At 50.7% G+C, this 24,404-nt stretch overlaps 4 protein-coding genes across 4 annotated transcripts; 1 reads left to right on the top strand and 3 right to left on the bottom strand.

Moving 5' to 3' along the window:
* Positions 1-449: 449 nt before the first annotated feature.
* On the bottom strand, positions 450-15,939 carry AUEXF2481DRAFT_8118 (uncharacterized protein; the record flags this gene model as incomplete). The annotated part of the gene is made up of 8 exons (XM_013484887.1): positions 450-5,780; positions 5,838-13,141; positions 13,191-13,655; positions 14,022-14,078; positions 14,127-14,680; positions 14,728-15,498; positions 15,553-15,769; positions 15,831-15,939. 8 exons carry the CDS (start codon positions 15,937-15,939, stop codon positions 450-452), a joined length of 14,808 nt encoding a protein of 4,935 aa, XP_013340341.1.
* A 669-nt stretch (positions 15,940-16,608) lies between these two features.
* AUEXF2481DRAFT_69237 (uncharacterized protein) lies at positions 16,609-17,592 on the top strand (the record flags this gene model as incomplete). Its single annotated transcript, XM_013484957.1, has 3 exons — positions 16,609-16,854; positions 16,908-17,111; positions 17,164-17,592. 3 exons carry the CDS (start codon positions 16,609-16,611, stop codon positions 17,590-17,592), a joined length of 879 nt encoding a protein of 292 aa, XP_013340411.1.
* A 2,270-nt stretch (positions 17,593-19,862) lies between these two features.
* On the bottom strand, positions 19,863-21,754 carry AUEXF2481DRAFT_32629 (uncharacterized protein; the record flags this gene model as incomplete). The annotated part of the gene is made up of 5 exons (XM_013484912.1): positions 19,863-19,883; positions 19,941-20,202; positions 20,261-20,878; positions 20,931-21,611; positions 21,735-21,754. The coding sequence occupies 5 exons, from the start codon at positions 21,752-21,754 to the stop codon at positions 19,863-19,865; spliced, it is 1,602 nt and encodes a 533-aa protein (XP_013340366.1).
* On the bottom strand, positions 21,742-23,461 carry AUEXF2481DRAFT_43572 (uncharacterized protein). The gene has a single exon (XM_013484933.1). It carries the CDS (start codon positions 23,423-23,425, stop codon positions 21,866-21,868), a length of 1,560 nt encoding a protein of 519 aa, XP_013340387.1. The 5' UTR covers positions 23,426-23,461; the 3' UTR covers positions 21,742-21,865.
* Positions 23,462-24,404: the final 943 nt, after the last annotated feature.

Genomic DNA, 24,404 nt, shown 5'->3' with positions numbered 1-24,404 from the left:
GTAATGGCACTATGGATCAAAAGCAAGAAAGGGCATCAGCATCGACCCGCTCTTCCACACACATCTCCCCTCCATTGATCACTCCTCTCTCCTATAGAACTGGTTAAAGCGAGTCAAGATCGCCTGACTGCTGTTTTTTTATAGCCAATCAAAGCTAGAGTCCAACAGATACAACACCACATACTTACAGCTCTGCAAGGAAACACAGTGATACCAAAAACCATGGGAAAATAACGATGAAGAACATTCGACATACCGCTAAAACCCACAAGAGTAAAAAACAATAAAAATAAAACACCACTGCAATGCAATGCAATGCAAAAAGCACTATAATACGCCCCCCCTCTCCTATTAACAGCCATAAAGTCCATCAACCACTTACATTCATCAACTCTCTTCCTTCTCCACCCTTCCCATCTAATCCCTCCAATTTCAAAAACATTCTCTACTCACACCTCCACGACTTCAGCAGCTTCCGCCATGACAGCTTCCCCTTCGTCCAAAACCTCCAAAACCCGTCTCAGACCCTCACACATTTCATCCGCATGCGCCACAAGTAACAACTTCTCCGCATTGGCTTCCAAGCCCAAATAAGTAGGTGGCTCCCTCTCCGGTAACGATTTGATCCATGTCTCAAAGTCTCGTTTGCTGGTTCCAGTAGGTACCACGAGTCCTTGTTGAAGGGAAAAGTTTTCCTCAAAGGCTGCGGGTGTGAGCACCGAGTTGACCAGTTGTGATAAAATGGCAAAGTCGGCCGCGCTGTCGATTTTGCCGCCGTAGGTTTCGGTTACCATGATACGGAGGAGGGACCAAGGGATCGAGTGGGGGGAAATGTTGGAGCGTGTGCCGGCGACGGTGGTCATCCAGGTATCGATGATGAAAATCGAGCATTCGAAATCACTGTCGTTGAATTCCCAGAAGCCGCTCCATCCAAGACGAGGTGCATATCTCAAGCGCTCCTGAACAACAGCATGTAAAAAGGCAAGTAAGAAGTATACTCTGACCTTTTCAACAGGCTGTTGGGGGCCACTTTCCTTCAACGAGGCCATAGAGTCGCGCATATTGGCTCTGATACCAGCGGGTTGCTCGTAACTCAGCACTCTGGAAGCTCTCAGTAAATTGACAGGGATCTTGGGCGAGCTCTCCATGGACAAGAAGAGTCTAAAGTCAGGATGAGGCTTGAGACTATCAATTCTCTTTTCCAGATTCTGAAGCCAGTGAGCAGCCAAATGTACATTCTTGACCATGACCCATGAGCCAGTCGCTGCAGCATTGGCAAGAGCGCCATCGGCGTTGGCCAAAGACTCGTTGGAACCCATGGCGACGTTTGCGCAACGCGAGGCTGTGCGTTCAACAAGCTGATCGACCTTGTAACTAGCGTCGAAGCCAGGCGATGAGGAAAGAGCGATAGGAGTGTGTGCTGTGACTTCCTTGACAATACGGCTGAGATCATCGCTAATGTCGAGCATAGCTGCGCCGAACAATGAAGTGATGAACACCTCTGCCGCTGGGACAAGACGGTCAACACGCAAGACCTTGATTATCAAGAGGTTCAGAAGTCTTCGGTCGAGCTCATTGTCAGTCTCTCCGAGCACGGGTACGTTCTTCTCGGGGAACTCGGCGGAGAAGAAACTGTTCCACTCATCCTCGGAGACTCGATCAAGGCCATTCTTAAACTGCTTAATGGTTGAAGCGCGCGACATAGCCTCATCTCTCAGCTCAGGGTTGGTCGACAAGTCGACGCCCTTGATATCTTCATCCAGCACTTTGTCGATCAACGACTTATCCATCTTCAGAGGCGAGGCTTGAGCGAGAAGCATGGCAAATGTGATGCGGTCCTTTTGCAGCAAAGTAAGGGCAGTGCTGCGGTAGGTGCTGATAAAGATCTCCTTGATGATAGCATCGACTCTGTTTTCATGGCTCCCAGCAGGTCTACTCTTAGAAGCAAGGAGCACAGTGTGGAATATGTTGACAAAGTACTGCAACGAAAACTGGTAGAAGTGGTTGATGTGGTACAGCTGGTCGAGTACAGCAAAGATTGCCGAGCAAGATTGAGCAATGACATCGTAAGACATGGTGATACGCTCAACCTCTGTCATGACGCCATCGGTCTCCGCAGCCTTGACAGCAATCTCGCTGGCTTCCTTCTTGAGAGTCTCAAGTGTTTGGATGACCTTGTCATCGTCTAGGATATTGCCTTGAGACTCGTTGAGAGCACGCAGAAGCTGCTTCTCAAGATGGCGAAGGCGCAGCCTAAACTCACCCTGGGTCTTGACAAGGTTAGTACGTCTCTCGTCCACATCAGGACGCTCGGACTTGAGAACGTCGTTGAGGGCCTGAGTGCGCAGACTGCTTTGAGTGACCGTGAAGTTGACGAATGTGGTTCTGCTGCAGATGTCAGGAGCGAACGTCGCCGAAGGATCTCTGGTGGTGAGATAGAGGCGGAAGGCGGGTGAGAAATCAATCTCCTGTCTTCCGAGCTGGATGAGCACACGACCACCAGTTTTTTGATACTCCTTGTTGAGTACATGGTTGAGAATAGGGTCCAGATGTTCGGCGTCTTGAATAAGAATAGGATTACCGAAACGCAGCGAACTCTCTAATTGCTTGGTGAACGAGCTGTCGAGGAAACTTGTGACGGTCAGTCTACGATCCTTACACTCGTTTTGCAGGAACTCCACAGTACGGCCCGAGGGGTCGATGATGAGAGGGTATCTATTGAAACGCTGAAGCATAATGGCATTTTCCGTGCAGAGGTCGTCAACAGGCAACGAGTTCTGTTGCCATTGCAGTCTATCATCTGCTGTAGAGAGATACTCAGCCATGGGGTTGTGTGGTTTGTGGTGGATGCTAGAAGCTGCAAGCTGGAACGCCCAATCCTCGAGCATCGCCTTGCGATACTGCTGATCATAAAGACCACCATACGCAAGGAAAGCGGCCGCAAGGAAGACGTCACCAACGATGGTGTCCATCTGTGCGTCAAAGGACTTGCTGGTCTCATCCCATCTCTCGCGTTCAGAGGATAGATTCTTGATCAGGCGAGAACTTCGATCGACCTTGCTCTGAACACGAGCCATCTCGCTCTTGATAGCCTCTACCTGACTGACGAGAGCAGCATACTCAGTCTTGTAAGTGGCAATGTTGTTGTCGAGCTTCTTGATCTCGGAGAAGATTGCCTGCGCGTTAGCCTTGGTCTGCAAAGCCTCCTCCTCGAGGTGAGCAACTTCCTCTCTGAGAGGTCCGATGCGATCAAGGATGGCCGAGTAGTTAACCTGGGCCTCAACCCATTGGACAAGAGGACCACAAGCCTTACTGGCACGATTGACACGCTCGAAGCTGAAGTCATCCTTGGACAAGAACTCTCTCTGCATCCTGATTCTGTGGCTGCTGGTCATCTGTCTTTCGTTGTCGTAGTTCACAATGCTTGCGATGAAATCGTCGCGACGGACGATAGACACAATAGTCTTCCAGTCAGGTGCCTTGTGACCTAGCAGGGTGCAGACTGATTCGAGCGCGAGCTTGACACCTGAGGGAGGATTCTGCATAGAACGCACTTCGGTCAGATGCTGCTTCTTGATATTGCTGACACTCTTCTGAGCTTCAATAACAGCAGGCTCGGCCTGTGCCAAGTCATGAAGCACAACTTCTCGTCTTTCTGCGACAATTCTCTCCTGCTCTACCAAAGCATTTTGGACTTCGAGTGATGCAGCACGGCGAGTTTCGGCCTCACGCTGATCAGCGATCATACGTTGCAACTTCTCGTTGGCCTCAGCATCCTTTGTTTGTAGCTGAACGTTCTTGTCGGTCAAACTCTTTGACATGTCAGAAACCTGGACAGTAGTCGTGTGCAACTTGTCCAGACCAGTGTTTAGATGGCGTTGCTGTTCTTCCAAGTCGCCGCGCTTCTCGTTGTAGAGCTTAACAAACTGAGATAGGAAATCGAGGAAGTGGCGAGGAGTGAGATAGGTGGTCTTGTTCTGTTGACGGAGCAGTCTAGCGTTGAACTTGTGCATAGAGTGATGCACATGAACCATAGAGTTAACCACGGCATCACGGTGTGAGGCTGGTAATTGGAGCTGTCTGTAGGCAACCGGAATACTATCCGGCGAAGCATAAGATGCTCGATCGAGATCGACGGATTGTGTAAGCTCGTAGCCGACCTGGAAAAGTGCTTGGTCAGACCAGTCACCGAACCAGTTGAGTACACATCTGTTGAACAAGGCAGGACTGGTGGCTGCCTTTGACGACAGGCCTTCCGTAGGAGGGTTCATGGTGAAGACTACGTGCAGATTCTGCACGATCTGCTGCGTGAACCACTTGTAGAGCTCTTCTTGAGAATCCAAAAGCTGGCCCTTGCTCTGGGCGGCTTCCTTGCAAGCTGTCATAAGAGAGGCAAACTCATCACCCTCGAACAGACCAGGTACTTCACCATTTGCCAGCAGAGTGTTCATGCGCTCCAAGAAGCCAGAGTCGAGAACATTTGACTCATCCATGATGAAGCAGATTTTCTCACCCTTGACACCACATCTTCGAAGAACGTTCCTGAGGTCGTCATCAAAGTCTTCGGCCGTGTACTTGCCGTGAACCTTGATCTGGAAGACCTTGAGACCACTTGACCAAGCAACAAAGCGGGACAAGGTAGTCTTGCCACTTCCGCTGACACCAATAAGGATGAGATGTCCTTGAGGCTGCCTGAAGACCCTGTCAATGCGAAGGATGTGATCAAGAACGTCATTGAACAAGATGAGAGGCACGTCAAGCTCTTCTTCGCAGAATTGGCGTAGACGGATGCGAAGGTAGTCACGAAGTTGCTCGCGATCAACAGGCTCGTAGTGTTTGGACATCCAAGTAGAGTAAAGGATGGGACGCTGCAGAGCGGTTACTTCATCGACGTTGGGGAAGTGCTCAACCGCAATCCTGTCGACAGCCTCTTCAGTCCATTGTCTCTCATCTTCAGCGATGAGTCTGTCAGAGAAGAGTCGGAGAGCTTCGTGAGCCCAGATTCTGACCAGACCTTCTAGGGTGAGCGTCTCGAGAGGCTTGATAGCTTCGTACACGGCACGAACCCAACGAGTCAACTCACGAGGAGAGTAAACGTAGTGAGGCTGAATGTCTGCAGTGAATCGTTTCTGAGATTCTGAGTAGAGCTGAATCATAGCTCTCGTGAGGGCCTCTGAGTGACCACGAAGGGAGGGAACAATCTTGAGGACAGCGCTATTGAATGTGCCGTAGATTTGAGTTAGGGACAGCTCACCAGGGTAGTCGACCATGATAAGTGGTGCATGTCTCAAGAATCTCAATCCAAGTGGCGTACGGCCAGCATCTGTAGGAGGGTTACAAGCACCAACGAATTGGATGCGCTCGAGGCTGACCCAAGTCTTAGTAGCAGTGCGCCAGAAGCCGCCATGCTCAACCATTTGGCGGAGGAACGAGATAACTCTTTGGGTACCGTATTTGTCCGGAGCGGGCAAATTGATCTCGTCGCAGAACAGCACGAGCCAGCGACCGATCTGTGTAGGTGCGAGAGTGGTGCCGTTGAGTGTCTTCTTGTACTCGCAGTACTGTTCAAGAGTCTTCACAAGTAGCTCGGGGGTGGTAGCACTGGAGAAGTTGAGGCCAACCACTTCGAGAGTAGGCAATTTTCTCAGGGCGCTGAAAAGTGTCATCGTCTTACCCGATCCAGGAGGGCCACAAAGCAACAGTGGCTTGTGCTCTGCGAGCCATGAGTATAGCACATCCTCGTGGCGAATTGTGTCGACAGTAGGAATCACGACATCGGTCTGAGTAATGGAGTGAGTATTAACTTCAATTGTAGGAACCTGGTTCTGCCATGGCACCCATTGAGATTCAGGAAGAACCGTATCGTAGTCAATCATTGAGCCTTGATCCACAATAGGTGGCAGATCGATAGCTGCAAGACTGGCGATGTAGTCGCCGAAGGTCTTGCGATCAGTCAGAGGACAGTCTCCGACAAAGGACCAGATGATAGCGAGAACGAGCTTCTTGGATATGAAAGACTCAATCTGCTCAAGCTCCAGAGGGAAGTCAGGGTGTTGTACGTTGTACTCGATGATCGATCTGCAAGCCTTGCGCAGGAGGGAAAAGAGTGTAGTTAGAGCTCTGATCTCTGTGAACTCCATGATATGGTTGTAGATTTTGGCTTCGCTAAGAGCCTGGGTGCAGAAGTTGTTCGAGGCGAGACGTTCTTGGAGCAGATCGGCGACCTGGTTCTGTACAGCTTCCACAGCTGCAGCAGTCTGCGTGGTAAGGATAGAGTCCTCATCAAGGTCGTCGAAGCTGGCGCTGCGCAACTCGGCCAAGTGGTTGGAAATCATGAGCTCGGTGGTCACTGTGTCGTCGCTGAACCAGACCATACCACAACGACTGACGGTAGCTAGGGTAGCGTACTTGAGAGTCTCGACCTCGAACATGATGCGGACATTTGCGGGTAGATTGAGACGCTCACCGTTAGGCAAGGTAAGGAGCTTGTTGTCATCGAGAACACTGTTCAAGTTTTCAACCCACTCAGGATCGACGTCGCCGTCAAAGATGATCCAGTGGCGCTTGCTATCCTCTCCTCTAAGGTTGTCGACAATCTTTCTGAGGATGCTTGTGAAGAGACCGTCTGTCCACTCGCGTGTAGTAGCATCCAAGGTGCCATAAAGACTTTCCTTGGACATAACCTTGGGATCAATGATGTGACAAACACCTTCAATACCATCGACGCGTTGCAGGGCAGCGAGCAAGGCCTTCCAAGCGGTGGACTTACCAGTTCCGGAGCTACCGACGGTCATAACACCATGATGAATGTTCTGGATCTGGTAGAGCTGAAGGACCTTGGTCATCCATGAGTCGGTTGCGATCAACTTCTTCTCTGCAGCGACGTCTCTGATAGCCTTCTTGAGATCAGCCAACTCAGCTGGCACATACTGTACGCCAGGGAAGACTTCATCTTCGACTTGGCGCATCACGTCAACGTCGGGTCGGACAAGCTTGGGTGCGATTGTTTCGCGAAGACTCTGGACAATGATTTGAGGCTCGACGATTTCTTCGGGAAGTGTCTCTCCGGCATGATCCACGAGACGAGATCGCTTCAGACCGCCGGAGCTTACGAGGACGCTTTTCAAGGCACGAAGACCGAAGTCGTAGTGAGGCTGATTCGAGAGGCTAGCCCCGCAACGATCAAAGAAGGGGACAACCTGTCTTGAGAGAGGTTTGGCCTGTGAAAAACCTTGAGAGTAAAGCATAACCTCTGCGATTAGCTCCTTGTCAGGCTTTGACATAGCGACACTGCGGAACAACTTCTTCAAGTTGTCTGGCAGATTTGAACGGCCTGCATAACCAGGGTTCATAGTGATGAACAGACCAGTGTTTTGATGCACGATGAGTTGGCGTCCGATAAGCTCGATCTGTGCCTTCTGCTCGCTTGTGCTCTTGCGCAGACCAAGCTGGATATTTTGGATCTGCTGAGAGACGGCAGACAGAATTCGCTCTTCCAGTCTGTTGAACTCGTCGAAACAACCCCAAGCACCGACCTGTGAAATACCGAGGAAAATTCGGCCCATGGCTTGATAATCAAAAGTGTCGTCACAGTTGAAGACCAGAGTGAAGCGACCAAGCTGAACACCAAGTGCCTTGACCGATTCGGTCTTACCAGTACCTGCAGGTCCGTAAGGCGAGCCACCGAGTCTCTGGCATAGAGCCTGGGTGAGCGTGAGGAAACAGCGATCTGTTAGAGGAGTGCGGACAAGACGATCAGGTAAGCCCAAGTATTCAAAGCCGTAAGCAAGAACGGCGTTCGCCATCTTGATTTGAACACGGTCCAGCAGATCGGCTTCAGGCTGGTATTCGTAGCGCATCGAAAGAAGCCAGAGATGGTGAGTTGGAGAATCTGCACTTGCGTTGACGAGCTTCTCGACGGTATCTCTCTGGTGCACAAACTCGGTGATGAGATGCTCGCACTTCTTTCTGTAGAGAGCATCAAGATCACCCAAGACGGAGGCAGCGAGCAAACGCAACACCTCAACGAGACGGTCAAACAACTTCGGCAACGAAGCGCCGCTCTCACTAAGAGCTGTACCAACCCACTTTGTCCAGCATGCTTGAGTGGCAAGTACAACAATTTGACCAGGGTAGTCATTGATGAAAGCTTCCAGGGCAGAGCCGTCGATGATTTCTTGACCAGCAAGCTCATCAAAGGCAGTAAATGCATCGGTGAAAGACTCGGCGAGAGTCTCCTTCATGTGTGTTTCCAGTGCGCCTAGCCACTCATTGACTCTGGGCGTCTTGGTCAGAGAGACGATCTTCTTTAGCATGACCCGCTCTCCTTCTCGTGACGTGATGCCTGTGATGTTTGCCTCTTCATCAGTGATGACACCGGAGATACCAGCAAACATCTTCTTCAGGTGCTTAGCAATACGCAAGGTGTCGTTGCTGTTGCCGATGATTTCAAGCAAGTCCTCGTCGCCGACAAAGTAGAAGCGAGGGAACGAGACTCTTTCACGTTCAAGGTACTCTCCCAAAGCCTTTTGGATTCTGTTTAGCTGGTCTGCTAGACGCTCGAGAGATTTCTGTACTCCAGGAATGTTGAGTACGTCAAGTACTAGAGGCGACTTGTAGACCTTCTTCAGCACAGCCAAGAACTCCGTGTTAATGTTGTTAAAGCGGTTAGACTCCATGGGAAGGAGGGCCTTGATATCAACATTACCAGTGAAGACACCTTCGAGATAGACCCATTGGCGCTGCACATCTATCCATACGTCGAACAGTAGATGGACTCGGTTGAGACGCTCTTCCCACGTAGATGCATCTTCTTCGAAAACTTTGTAATAGGGCGAGTGGCGCATTGCTTGCAAAGAGTTGAGGTGCTCACTGCACTTTGCAAAAAGATCGTCCCAACCACGGATGAGTCTGCAACGATTCTGGTAGTTTACCAACTCGAGTGAGTAGTTTTGCCAGGTGTCCTTGACTTGACGCAAGAACTCTTCGAGAGCCATCTCACCTTGAGCTTGGGTAATGACATCCCTGATGATCACTTCACTAGGTCCAAGTTGCAGATCCCAGATATCGCCGAGCGTCATTGAGATAGAAGAGTAGCGTTGAGACGGCTTGAGGGCCTTGAAAATCTTGATCCAGTGCCTTTCCTTGACGGCGTCTGATCTCAAGTCAGAGAGGATAGGGTTTACCTTGAGGAGACCACGAAGAACGCCAAGAACGTGCTCGAACGCTGCGTATTGTCGCATTCTACTAGGCATCTCCTTGGTCATTTGGATGAGCTTCTCTAAGCTTTGGCGAAGTTTTCTGGGCTGTATGCTGGACCATAACTGCTCGCGAAGCTCATTTAGTCCGTCCCAAACCATCTTGAGGTTCGCCCATACAGACTTGAAGTCTTGCACCTCCTCAAGAAGTGAAGCGAGGCCATAGTCTGCACTAGGCGGGAGATTAAGTGCTTCCTTAGCTTTGGCGACCATCTCTGATTGCTCGTTGAGTTGTGCAAAGCCGGTCTCGAACTCCCCTAGAGTTGACACTGCTTCCTCTGGTGGGATGGTTCCGGATACAGGTTTGCTGTCATTCCAAGAAGCGGTCAATTCGGTGATGCGCCCAGCCACGACTCTATCTTCCGCGACAATCTTGGCCTTCAGAGCATCTGTTTGATCCTCAATTACCTTGCTCTTGCGGTCGAGGACTTGATTGAGTGCAGTCCATTCGCCATCAATCTGCTCGACATAGAGCCAATCGGCGGGGAACTGGTATCTCTGTCTGATGAGTGTTTTCTGTCCGTCGCGGAAAGTATTGATCTCAGGCTCCCATGCCTTGACCTTACGTTTGCATTGTTGGACTGTGGTGATAAATGTCACAGCTTGAGCAGTAGAAGAGGCTTCCAGTGACTGCCCCTCAAGCTCCTGTCTAGCCTTCTGGAGTGCGGCGAAGACCTCAGACATGCGGTTGCCTAGTCTCTGAGCAAATTGTGTCCGCAACTCATGTTGCCACTGGTCATACTTGGCATTGACCTTGAGCTGCACTTGCTCATACTCAATTGTGAGATGGTCAAACGAGCGAGTAGTCTCAGTGGTATCGAAAGTCTCGCGCTTCTTACGAATTTCGAGTAGAAGTTGCAGCCACATGGCAAGATCCTCGCCCAGATAGTCATACACCTGTTCAGACTGCAGGTCCCATAAGGACTGGAATTGGAGCCATTGATCCACATAGCCGCTGATGACGGAGATTTTGTCTTCCACTGCGTTATAGGCGTTTGAAAGAGGATCGACACACAATAGTGGCAGGTCCGAGAAAGTAGCAGCAACGGTATCCAGATTAAAGCCAAGAGCGAGCTCGAATCTCTCAGCTTGGATCTTTGGCAAGCTACAAACGATGCTGAGCCAGTCGTGAAGGTGTTGAAGCCACGAAGCTCTCGCACTTTCAAGCGGCGGATCAAGGTAGATTGACTGATTGCGCATGGCCATTTCATGCAAACAAGGCTCGAACTGAGGTACGTCGCGATCCTGCTCAGCATCGTCGTTATCATCATCTTCACCGTCTCTCTGGGCGGCAAAGACCGAGATCCATTGCCTCAGTGCGTGCTGTAGTCGAGACAACAGGACGAGTTGGATCTTCTGGTTCGTCTCAGCGACCCACAAAGAGAGGTTGGAGAAACTCTTCAAGTTCAGTTGATCAACCGACTTTTGTATGATGTCAATCTGTTGTCTGAATGCTTCTTGGGTGTATGGGCATGTTTCAAGCTCAGTAAGGGCGGCGTGAACAGCGATGTTGATGGACGACAATAGCGATGTCTTTTCTTGCAAGTCACGAACCGCCTTGGCAAAGTCTCTGATAAACTTGACATGCTTGCTTTCTGTCTGATCAGATGATCCTGAGGGCATTTGGCGAACGTTGACCTCGTAAGCACCCGATAGACTATCCCACTTGAGAGGGGTGCCCTTTGCGATGAGTGCTTGCACTTCACTTCGGACGCCATTAACAAGCATTGAGACCTCGGGCATACTGTCGATGACGTTGATGGTTTGAGCATAAGTGTTGACACTTTCCATCAGACTGACAGCGTAAGGGTACACACGCCTGGCCTCTTTCGACGTGTTGTTTATCGCATGTGGGATGGTGAACTTTTGCCACTGCAAATTTCGGACTTCCTTGAACAGCGCAATGACTTGAGCGTCGAAACTTACACTCAGCTCGAGGATGTTGCCACTGGCACGGTTGCGGCTGATAGCGAACAAGCGGCCAGAAACGGATAGCTGTCGGCGATTGACGTCGCGTAGCCATTCGTCGAATACAGGCTTGACATCAAGCTTCTTCCTGAACATGTTGCTCTCGGTTTGGAGTTTCTGGCCTTCAACATGCAGAGCCCAGTCTTTGCCTAGAACGTCCTCAACCTTGCTCATATAAGCATTGAGCTGCCTTTCTATTTGTCTTGTGCGAATAATGGCACCAGAGACAGGAGGCAAATCACGGAGCTGGGCCATTGCATGTGTCTCAGTATGACCGTACGGGTGCATGAAACGTTCCTGCAAGGCAGCAATATCGTTCTTGACATTGCCAATAAGCTGCGTTTGGTACTCAGAAATGGCAGAACGAATCTTCGGTCGCACAAAAAGAGCATTGAACTTTGAGAACACACGGAACATCTCGTTGGAGTTCTTAGCAAGCGCCAGGCGATCTCTCAAGCGAGCGATGATCGAGTTCTCTACGCGTGCTGTGCGCTCGTTGTATGTAGCTTCAGCACGTACCCAGATGCGAGTGCCCTCCTCTGAAACATCAAGAACATCCACGTCCTTCAAAACAGAATAGGCTTGTGAGATCTCGTCAATGGCATCGACATCGCCCATCTCCTCGATGATGACAGGGCCCGAGACGCGATCGTTGTGAATGTTGTCTTGGTCCTCGCCGAGGACGTTGGCAATTGTGTCACGAAGCTGCTCGTGGTTGACGCGGAAAGTGTTGATATACTTTAGACGCTCTTTCGTCTGCTTGTGACGAGGATCGATCTTGATAGGAATGAACTTCTCACCTCTGCGTCTGATCACTTCTCTTGCAGCATTGGCGAATTCTTTGAAGTTGTCTTCCCAGATATCCCAAATCTTATCTGTCGCGGCCATCAGGCTTTGGAACTCTTGAAAGTCCAAATGCATGAGGCTGCGGCCGTGGAGCAATTCGTGGAGCCTTATATCCAGATCACCGGAGACGGCTTCGACCAAGGGCAAAGCACGACGTATAGGATATGCGCACACTCTCAGCTTCTTGTTGATGTGCTGGAAGACCTGATCAAGTGATTCTTGGACCTTTATCAAGGTCGCGGCAGCGAGCAGCTCCTCCAGCGGAAGATCTCTCATCAGCTGGTTGTACTTTTGGACCTTGTCGGCGGCCTCTTTGAAGCCAGTATCGGCGTGGAAACTGACAGCGGTGGCGTGGCGTTTTGCCTGACTCAATACATCTAGAGACAGGCGGACGGGGTCGCTATTTTGTTGGCGCTCGATGCTGTCTAAGGCTGACTCCATGGACAACCAGAAGTTCTTCTCCTGCATAGCTGTACCTGTACTGGGGTCGCGAGAGCGTTGTGTACTCTCTTGAATAGCCTTGATCCAGCCATTCACGGCAGCTTGCAGGTTATTTAGGAAATGGGCATCCGTCAGTAGAGACTGTGGCAAATGCGCTGAGGTGGGCTTTTCATTACGGGTAGCGGCTTCCTCGATGGCGGCTTGAATTACGGGATGTATAGGCAGATGAAGATCGGGTACATCGATGTTCTGTTGTAGGTTTCTCAGACTGAGCTCAAGCTCGGCGATCCTCCTCTTTGCTCCAGGAATGCCAGTGCGCGACTCTGCATCTGTGTGCTTTGTGTATGCATGATTTGATTCTTGACTTTTTGTGCAAGCATCGAAGTAGGGGGCCAGGGCGAAGTGTACGAGGGAGTGAAGGGCTTCGAAGGGCGAAGCAGAGGATCCGGTATTGGCGTTAGTCGACAAGGAGGCGCCTGCGCCTGGTAAATTGATCACCGACAGCTGGCTGCTGATGGGAACTGTGGGGAGGATGGGCACTGGTCGCTTGAGGATCGCAACGCATGATGCCGTCGAGGGCGTATATGTGAGTTTGGAGCCGAGGAGGTAAGTGGATTGTGTCGACACGACTGTGGACTGTTAGCGACCATATGTGCCATGTGCATGGGAGCTACTAACAGGCATCATCGTCTCCTTGGAAGCCGTCAACCGCGTCCAAAGTTTCCTGCTGCACGTAGATGGCAACCTGTGCTTCTGATGCAAATCTCTGACATCGCACAAGTGTTTCTGACAAGTTCTCCGGGCTCAGGAAACTGTTGTTGGCCTCCAACTCCTTTCTCGAAGCCCCAAGGGTGACATGAAGGACGGATTCCAGGTATGAGATGATCAACTGTGGATCTATCGTCGATGTAGTTGGCGGAGCTGGTGAGACAGGCCTTCCGATGGCCGCTCCATTTGTCGCCGGGACCAGAGGGTCCTCCATCTTATTTGTTGCTTGCTGATGTGAAATCCGACATGAGCGCTGAGAGCCGTTGACCAAACTATCGTGCGCGGAAACTGCGACAGGGGTGATATGGTGGACTAGAGAGTCGTGATGTTGGTTGTTTCCTGAGAAGTGAAGGTTGATAGCGTACTTGTCGTTTCCTAGTCGCAATTTGTAGAGAGGGAAGGAGAGGTCAATGGGTCGACTAGGGAATTGTAGCTCTCGCTGGTTTGACGCGCCGCCGCAACACCGCCCTGAATCTCCTGCACGCCTTTGAGCCACACGCGCACCGCCACACCCTACTCCGCGTGTTTCAGCTTTCCTGAAGCATCAACGTGAACTTTGCTCCGACGCTTGGCTGCTCATCGCAGACTCATCATGTGAAGAAACAACGCTTGCATAACCACATGTACTTGTCATTATAAACATTATGTACCAGGTCTGACTTCTCTTTGTACGCGTGTCATTATTTTGCACTTTTCCCTCTTTGCATCGTCACTAACACAAGCATCACACACTGTACTTACCAACCCCCGCTATCTCGAAGAGCAGTGGATTGCCCTCTACGGCAAGCCAAGCAATGCCTGTACATGTTAGTCGAATTCGCGCTTGTCGTGAGGGATATCTCGTACCTGCGTAAATGACCAGTTTGGTCACGACTTCAACATCGTACCGCACTCGCGGCTTAGCCAGTGCAAGAAACATCTGGTGATCTTGTTCCGCATCTTCCCTCTCTTCCTTTTCTTCTCTTCCTGCGTCGCTACCATTTCCGCTGTCACTTTGTGGTGGTGTCAATGGCAGTGTGTTGAACGGATCGGGCATTAAAAGGTCACCCGCTTGACGAGGCGTCGCAAGTGGTGTGACTACTCCAAACGAGCCCGTATTGTCCTCAAATCGCCTTTGCTTGACAGTGTCGTGTCCCTTATCCAGAGTTGAGCTGTAGAATGAGCCGCCTGGCATTTTGCTGAGCTGAGGTCGAGAATCGTTGCCGTCTGCAGACGACCGACTTTCTCTACGTTTACGTTCTCTGTTGGCGATAAATTCACGTGCATCCGCCTCTGACTGCGGCCCTACTGAAATGCCGCGTTTGCGCGGATGACGAAGATTGGACAACATTCCTGGGATTTCTGAAGCTGAGGGAATGACATTGTCGTCTCGGCGGAGAGTTGGTACCCTCTTATACTCGCTGCCATTTGTCAGACATCGTGACTTGAGGAGATGAGATATGCATACCTTGCTTGGGTGAAGAATCGTCGAGGCAGAGTCGCACCTCCTGTTTCGAGGAAGCGGAACAGTGGAGGGAGACATCTGAGAAGAATAGGCTTCATCGAAGCTCTCCATAGGAAGACAATCACGACGCCTCCAACGACACGAGCCAGCGTCTTGAACCATCCGAGTTGTTCGAGGCTGAAAAACACAGTTGCTGGAGCTTCACCAATGACTGCAATACTTGTTCCGGCGAAATGCCAGTGTCCTAACTGACAGCCCAACACTACGGCAGCAAAAGCAACACTATCATCGTAGCAGGGGCAATTATCCGCCGGCTCGGGGTGGAACCGGACTGCAAGTAGCACAACCAAGAATACCAATGCTGGATGAGTCCAAGAACCTGCCGCGATCCAATCATCGAAAGGCGTCCCGTATGCCAGTTGTACCACAGCAATCAGCGCACCGAGAGCGCTCCCAACAATCACATCGAAGAATCCGTGCATTCCACAGTACATACGGCCAAGGACGATGGATATCGCGTAGAAGTATCCAAGACACAGGCCGAAGATTCTTTGAGGTGATGCGACATCATCGGCCGAAGTGTGCAGTTGATACAGGAAGTACGTGGCCACGGAGACGGCGTTCGTCGAGTGTGTTGATGGGAAGCCATACTCCAGTGCGGCAGAACCAGACATTGTGATTCTTTGCAGAGGAGGAGATAGGGGTCTCGGCAGACAGACCAGGTCTTTGATCCATCCACTTATGAAGACACCCAAGGCAAGCATATGCACCAGACTGGTCAAGAATTAGTATAGAACCAGCTTGCCGTGGGAGATTCAATCATCATACGCTCTACCAACGCTGGTGTAACCACACCAGAAGCACACAGGAAGGGCAGCCATGAAAAAGGTATGGGTACCGAGATTGGCAGTCATTGCAAAATACGAGTCAAGAAAGGGAGTCCGACAGGTCTGTTGGACCTTGGCCAAATAAGGAGTCTCCCATCGGACGACAGGTAGCAGGGACTGCCTTAGACGATAACGCCATTTTGGGAGTTTACGGGAGTCTTTTGATGATTAGCAAGGGGAAGTTTGTGTATCGGAGTGTATGGTTATCTGATGACGCACAATGATCAAGACCTCGTAAGCCAGCATCTGGCAAGTTTTGGGACAAGGCACGAGCTTGCACAGGCACAGCAGGATCCTTAGGCGGGGTAGATACCGCAAGATTAGACATGATGTTGAAGGAGAGGCGGTGACGGATGACCAGTGTCGGCAAGTTTCGAAGTGAGGACTTGTGCTGGCGCAGCTAGCGAGCAAAGCGCGCGGCAAGACGAGTTGGCTGCTCTGGGGCAGAAAATAATGAAGCCAGCCAAATAGTGGACGAGGCTTATGGACGGGTCGTGTAGCAGCGCAGAATTGAGTGTGGGGGATTGGACTCCATGGGTTGAACTAATCGGGATATGGCTATTCGCAAGTAGCGATCTCAGGCCTAGACGGATTGGAGAGAGAGTTAGTTACAGGGCCCGATAAGTGCAGCGATACAGCAACAACATCTACGATGAGCGGGTGGCAGGATAAGTTGGGCGGTCTAGTGCAAGCAAGTGCTTGGTGAGGCAGGTCATCGGCGGGGCTTGTGCGGGAAAGCCAAGGCGGTGGCTTTTGGGAATGGCGGTGCTGGGGCAACGGCGGATCCGTGTGTAAACAGCGTCTCTGATGATTATGATGTCGGGCTGGCCTGCATTTCTTGACCTCGAAAGGCTATCTACACTCTCGTTCCATTTCCCCCCCTCTCGCACCCCAGTCCATACCGGTCCAGACTGGATTTGTACACAACCGCCAGCACATTCCTCGCATAATATCGAATACCCAAAACCTTAGCAGGCATTCTTGATCATCACACACCATGTCGGCTACACAGCGACACAATTCGAGGCTGCAGAATGCCTCGGTCACATCTCTCCGTCGCGGTCCTCAGCGAAGAGACAGTGGCCGCCGCAGCGATGGTTCAGTCACATCCTCGGGACGCGAGTCGATCGGCACTGGTCTGACCGAACCGCCAGCTTACTCCAAGAAGTTTGTTGTTGTTGGCGACGGCGGCTGCGGCAAGACGTGTCTGTTGATCAGCTACAGTCAGGGCGTCTTCCCTGAGGTGTGTTTGCTCTCGTCCCAGACCAGTCGCATCACCGCTGACACTGCCTCCAGAAATACGTGCCCACTGTTTTCGAGAACTACATTACGCACTGCGAGCACAAGCCCTCGGGCAAGATTGTCGAACTGGCACTTTGGGATACCGCTGGTCAAGAAGAGTACGACAGACTGCGCCCCCTCTCATACCCCGAGACCGACTTGCTCTTCGTCTGCTTCGCCATCGACTGCCCCAACTCTCTTGAAAATGTCATGGACAAGGTACGCAAGCTTTATCCTCGCCGTCCTCATTCGCCCACTAACATGAATACAGTGGTACCCCGAAGTCCTCCATTTCTGCCCGACTACCCCCATCATCCTCCTCGGCCTCAAGTCCGACTTGCGCAACAAGCGCACCTGTATCGACCTCCTCAAGACCCAAGGTCTGACTCCCGTCACAAATCACCAGGGACAGGCCGTCGCCAAGAAGATGGGCGCCCTCTACATGGAGTGCAGTAGTAAAGAGATGACGGGTGTTCACGAAATCTTCGATGCCGCGATTAACACCGTCGTCGCCGAGCAAGAAGGCCTGAACCAAACCCCCCCTGCCAGCCGTGGTAGTCTCACCGCTGGAAACTCAAACTCGCAACAACAACAGCAGCAGCAGAGACGCCCTCAGACCTCCAGCAGACCCTCGGACAGTCCCACTCCCATGATGGCTCCCAGCAAGAAGAAGAAGAGAAAGGCTTGTCTGATTCTGTAATCGTCATGCTTTTCGTCTTTGAGATACCCTTCCTTTTTCCAGCATCATTGTCTACATGTTGTGCTGGCATCAACAACTCCCGCAGCACTGACGACCACTTGGGTCTTCTCTTCCACCTCTCACCAGGTCCTTCACGCAACTGATTTTCTGTGTCCTTTTTCCTGTTTTCTATCGCGTTGGGTTACGAGAACTATTGTGCATAACTACTCGGCGTTTTTCTGTTTTCTATAATGGCGGATTCCCCCCCCTTTTCTCTTTTTTCCTTTTTCCTCTTGTCATCAATCGAACACAATTTCCTTGTCCACCCATCGCACCGTCGAAATGTCTAGTTTACATGCACCAAGCCCCCGAACATGTTGTTGAGAAGAGAGAGAAGTACAAGGCTCTGGCAGCCTTCTTCTTGAGAAACCACTCTTACGATGAAAGAACGATAACGGCCACGAATCGAAGGAAACCTCCCCCCAAAGAATCACACTATCATGCACCCGTTTTTGTATCTTTTTATTCACTTTCCGAGTATTGACCTTTTTTTTTTTTTAACTCTTTGCTCTTCATTCCACCGAACACCGCTGAAATACTCATGGCTACTCTTGCCACCAGCTCGAGAACAACCGTTAGTAAAGCTGTGAGGTCTTTCTGATATAGTCGAAATATCGAGTGAATTATGTGCTTTAGGCGTTTCTCCGATTTGGATGTACCCACTGTAGTTTGCAGTGCTATCCTAGTAGCATTGCAGAAGATGATCAGTACTAACAGATACGCAAAAGCTACCGTCACAATTTGTCCAGCATCAAGGTAAATCGTCGAGTATTTGGGTTTAAACATTGTTGCTGATTCACAAACACTCCTTTTTCTTCATTACAAGAAGCTATCTCTATGTCTGAAGGGAGGGAAACAAGCGGCTTGCTACGTCATGGATAAGAGGGACAATCATCTAGATTCCTACGTTTTTTGACAGACGTGACTTTCTTCATCGGCCGTTTGATGGTGTTGGATGATCTTTGTAACGATTACTGATGATGGCGCTGTATTGAGATATGAGATATGTTTGCAACGGATTTGATGCTGATCATCATCATCATCATCATCATCATTACGACAGATAGGAAGATAATTGTGATGATGCTGATACTTCCAAACGGCTCATCAAGCGCGAGTTATGCAAGGCCACATCCGAGTCAGGGTACCCACTCTCAACCATTCAATTTCAAAGGTCGATGAGGTGTTTACGGTAGTACCATCCACTCTAATACTAATTCCAATACGATAGAAAGTTAGGAAAAGTGCTTTAGATATACACTACTCTATTTCTTTTCTATTGTCTAATACGTAGACAGACTTCTATATCTCTTCCGGACTCCTTGATAAAAGCATTGCAAGCTATCGACGCTGCAACTGCTAAACCACTTTCCTATAACCTAAATATCCTAAACCACTTTTCCGTGTATATATTATTACAGACTCCCATCCAACACCCCGTCACCCTTATATGTCCTAGATAATCACCACATCCACATTTACCAAAGATAACAACAACCATAGACCCAAAAGCAGACGAGTAGTAATCAGATCATCACTTTCAATCCTAGTCCCCAGGGCCACCCTGCCGAACCAGACACGCCGGAAAAAGGAAAAAACGAAGAACAGTCAAAGAACCACAGCTGAATAATCTGTGGCGGTCAGGAAGCAAGTCATGCCGTGAGGCGTGTGGTGCCATATCCACAAGAGCGATGACATAAGTCGTTCCTCATCAGACATCTAAACAATACTAGACGCGACATCAACAGTGACCACCAAAGCGCATCATCAACAAGAACGGCCCAAACAGCTTTAGGGATAGATATATTATTTTCGGTAGAGTAGAAGAAGAAAAGAAAAAAGAGAAACAAATCGAAAAAAGTAATAGGGAAAAACTCCTTGGTGCAAGAGGGGCCATACGAGACGAGAAAAGAAAGAGGCAGCCGAATCAAGATAAAGTCCTCTTGAGAGGATGGCTTTCGTTGCAAAGACGCAGTCCGTGAAATTCCCCATGAATGACCCAAAAATGTGTAATGACGAGTGAAGATGCGCTGTGTTGATTTCCAGACTGTGCTGTGTGTGAGAGGTGCCCAATAATGCCGAGCGGACAAGAGTGTTCGAAGGTGAAGGAAGTAAGAAACAACAAGAAATAGAAAAAGGTGTTCGGTGTTATCGGGGTATGAGTGGTCGAATCAAAGGTAGAAAAATTGGAGCAAGGAGAAGTAAAGGCGAGTATGATGCATTGCACCCGCTCAGCGAAGGCCAATAACGCTCTGCAGAGATAGATTAGTACAATGCGACACAGGTAGGCAATCGATATGGATACTCACCATCTCGAGGGTCCACACTCTGCGGATCCAGACCTTGAGAGTGCCGTCGATGCCTTCAACGTTCTCAAGATCAACACCCTCCCACCAACAGCGACGAGCAGGCTTGCGCCAGAACAGCAGCAACTTCTGGGCCATGCCGACGGCGTTAGAGTTGGCATCGCCGCGAACATCAGTGCGCAGGCGGGCGAGAGCGATGCTGCAGATGACAGCCTTGTTGGGCTCGCCAGCACGGTGACCCCAGGTATCGTCGTGATTGAAGCCGCTAAAGCCAACATATCAGTAGGTTGCAGGAGACGTTACTAGATGGAAGAGGAACTTACCCAGCCGTCAGCATCTCGATAAGATGTTGCTCAGTGGTACCAGGCTCCTCGCTCTTACGAAGACCACTAAAGATGCCACTCTGCTTCAGCAAGGCACGGCCAGCAGCACGCTTGACCTGGACCATCTCGGGGTGGCCAATGTCGCGCCTCGGTGGGATGACGTAGAAGTCGAGATCTTCGCGCAAGACGATGATACCAGCTCTGTCCTGCAGCATGTCTCTAGCGTTTGCACCCTGCATGGGCTCAATGGGCACCGGTGCTTGGTCGGCGGCGAAAGGAGATGAGGAGTCATCGGTGGGGGAGGTAGGGATTGTTTGGGCGACGGAGCGGAAGAATTCGAGCATGTATTGCAGAGAAGTGGGGTCATACTGGGAATGATAGATCGAGTCAGATAAATATACATCATGGTTTTGGAGCAGGTGTTGTAGAGCAGCGATGTCTTGCGGACGGAAGGAGGAAATGAGGCGCGGGGCGGCACTAACATCGACGGGATAGACGTCAGGTTCGTGGTACGAGTTCATGTGGCCTTCGGGGAGGAGCCCGTTGGGGAAGAGCGACAGCAGCACGAACTCGGGGAGAGTGAGGAGCTCATCGCGCGACAGAGTGAAGCGAGTGCCTCTGCGACCGAGTTAGCTGCTTGTAGTGTGCGAGTAGGGCACGACGGGGATACCTCAGGTCGATGTTGATGTGCTCATCCGAGGCAGAGTGGAAGGTGTTGATAGGAGCAGGGCCACCTTGCGAGACCTGTGTGATGATGCTCGCAGCACCTCCGGCTTGGGCCATGAGGTAAGTGAAGCCGTCGAGCGGGCTGGTGCCTTCGGTGTAGGGCGGTGGAGGTTCGCTGTCGTCGGGAGCCTTGTCGTTGCGAGGCTTGGTGTCGCGTGGGAGAGCGGCCTTTGTCTCTTCTACAACAGACGGGAATGGAGTGGGCGACGAGGTCGATGACGACGGGCCTTCTTCAAAGTCGGGCGGCGGCGGCGCGGCTGCTTCCTGAGGCGGGAAATAAAGCGACGGGAAGTTGTGCGACGAAAAGGGTGGAGGGTCCTGTGTCTCTGCTTGCTGTTCGACTTCTGGTTCGACTTTGGGAATGGACAGCGGTATTGATTGGTTGTGATGTCGGGTCGCGGATGGCGCTGGTGATGCAAGCTCGTGCTTGTTGTCGCTGCCGGAGTTGGAGTGGGTTAATGAGCGTGTGGTCGATACAGAAGAACGGTCGCTTTCGTAAATAGACGCCAATGCGCAGGTTGCAAGATGATTCCTCGACAGCAGACACGGATTTGTCCCGATTGTCGTTGCTGTGTGCTGCGACTCTTGTGTTTGTATCTTGTATCGTCCACACTGGTCGTCGTTCCTGCCCCCTCCGCCGTTATACGCGCTAGTTGCTCTTACGAATTGCGCCTTCCCAATTTAGGCCCCGCTTGGCGCCTTCCTCTAATGAATTCCGTCAGTCTCCTCACCTCAATCTCAATCTCACAGAACGTCTTTTGGCTGCATCGAAACCTACCGAACCTCACATCGAGACTCGAGACATTTGTATCAGGTTGTGCTCAATCCATTGATTTGTGTCGATAATGGTACAGAAAGCTTACATATTCCTACATGACCTCATGATATGCCCGGCAAATTGATTGTCCACGTCGTGATGAACGCGTCAACGGGAAGATAGAACAAGCATCGAAACATCTCTATCATGATGAACAGTCTGGTGAATCCATAAAGCACAAATCCGACCAAGATGACGATTGAAAACACGATATGTTTCGTGAAGGCGAAGCGTAGGTACAACTCATGCCATGCCAGCAAGAAGAGCGGCAGTATCGTCGACCCAAGCGCGCAACCTCTCCACGCCCACATCTCTACCCGTCCTGGAAATTCAAAGTCCCACGCAGCACAATGGACTGCTCCAAGGGCGGTAGCACAAGCTAGCATGATGGTGTTTGAAAAGGCTCTAGCCTTCAAGTGCGCGCGAGACTGTCGCCAGCTTCTCGCGCGGTAAAGTAGTGAGCTCGTCTCCTCAAGCCCACATTGAGCCAGCTCCCAAGCTTCTGCGACAGTAGGTCTTCTTGCTGCTTCCAAATATATCGGCCTTGTGACACCCTGCGGCTTCTGCCACAGAAACATGTAGGTCAGAAAGGTGGTAATCGCGAAGGCGCCTGTTGCTACCTCGAGCTGGCAGACAGCGAGAGAGGATGCCGCGCGCGAGATCATCTGAATGATGAGCCAGAGAACTTGACAGACCGCCAGTGCTTTGGCGAGACCGTCACTGTTGCTAATAGCGTTCAGATCTTCTTTGCTCATGCTGGGCAACGATTCGATGATGCCGTGTTTTTGTGCGAGCCGGATCTGGTCAAGACTCATGGTCCATACATCGGTTGTCATCCTCATAGCGGTCAGCGCAACGTTTCTAGCCTTGGGGTCGCTCTGGTGTTGTTGCATCATTTGCTCAATGATTGCTCCGTTTGTGGCATCAGGACTCCAGTCAGAGTCTCCAAATGAGGCCGACAACTTAGCATGTCGTTTGGACATGATATCAAGGTCCCAGGATATCGATTTGAAACTCTTCTTCTGGACTGCAATGCTTATGGATATTGGGAGCAGATCCCGCTGGGATCCGTTGGTGGATGATTCGCGGCTCCAGCTATTGGCGTGCGGGAAGCTGAGCTGATTAAGCAGCGGTTCCTGGGAGGGTGCAGCAATTTGATATTTCTCCAGTGCCGTCTCATCGTTGGTATCAGATATCCCTCGTGGCTCTTGGGCTTCAAGATTGCAAAAACGAAGCCTGAAACCGCCCATCTGCGCAAAGAAGCCATGGCTGGATGTCCAGTCCACTTTATCGTTTGTCGCTCCTCCAGAGATGGTCCTGGCGGCCTTACAGGCAGTCAACCACTCCTCCGCAGCTACACCACACAGTAATTCTGGAGCGATCAGAGTAACAAGCATCCACCGCAGCTTGATCCCTAGCTGGACGAAGAAGTTGTTAAGTTGCTGACGCACACTTCGAGGCTGACATTGATGTGGGATCGGCAGGTGTTGGATGGACCAAGTGCATAGAAGTAAGACACTCAGACAGCTCCAGAGAATATCGAGGGTGCCTCGTACATCAGGACTTTCAACAAAGCGTGTACCTTCTGCGGGTAACGAGCAGTCGGTCTGGAATATTGACATCGTGTATGGTTAGAGGCTTCATGTCGAAAAGTAGTCGTCACTATATCTTTGAGTAAAACGTTGTCTTCGTAAATTTAGCAGGGTGCTATCAACCTGCAGCGAAGATCGTCATTGTGTTTGACTTTGCGGACTCGAACAGGCATGTCAGTATACTCTGTATGCAGTGCAATATTCTGATATTGCTGCGAAGCGACAGTGTGGAATGTAGAGCACTTCACGTGCTCGGAAAGCAATCTATAAGAGGCATCGCATAGTGATGATCTCCACTGCACTATGAAGCAACTTCCGTGCCGCCCAAAGATATCTTGCTGCTCTAAGATAATGATGGCAATTTTCTGTGGAAGATCAACAGGCGCAGTGCATTGTGATACTTCAAGTGTCTCGGGGAAAGTTGGCTGTTGTTAATTGGTCAGACAGATATGTGGTTGCCTTGTGCGCCGAAATATGTCGCACGAAGGTGGCTGTATCATGACACAAGCAATCTCAAAGGCATTTTCGTAGTAAGCCAGAACAAGGGGCTTTGCTGATGATTGATGCTCGGCCCCCTAAAGTCTTGCATAGAAACGGCATGATGGAGATGCTCGACAAGTCAGGATGAGAATAGAGCGAGGGTGCAACCAGGGTTAGGATGGCTGGCCAAGGCCGTGAAGCTTGAGCACGGATGAGGTTTCCGCCTCTTTGACTGGCCACTCTCCAAGTAAGTTATCAACCATTCTCTTGCTCCATCTGCATGCATATTCATGCTTTGAATTGTAACGTAGACGTCATGTAGATTCTTTCTGAATATGGAAGACAGGTAGCTCTCTCAGCTATTTCCTGACATCCTTCCGAGACAACTTCAGAGCGATGCCTTGGAGTGCATACAAAATCATCATTGTCCTCCGAGAGTAAGCGTAGAAGGTCTATGTTGTCCTTCCATCATTATACCATACTCTTCTGCAATTGTGACGCATACGGGACAGCTGCAGTTTTCTTTCAA

The sequence above is a fragment of the Aureobasidium subglaciale genome, assembly GCF_000721755.1.
Source record: "Aureobasidium subglaciale EXF-2481 unplaced genomic scaffold scaffold_25, whole genome shotgun sequence".
NCBI classification, from domain to species: Eukaryota; Fungi; Ascomycota; class Dothideomycetes; order Dothideales; family Saccotheciaceae; genus Aureobasidium; species Aureobasidium subglaciale.
Note: the sequence above shows the minus strand (reverse complement) of the source record. Positions and strands in the feature narration are given on the sequence as shown.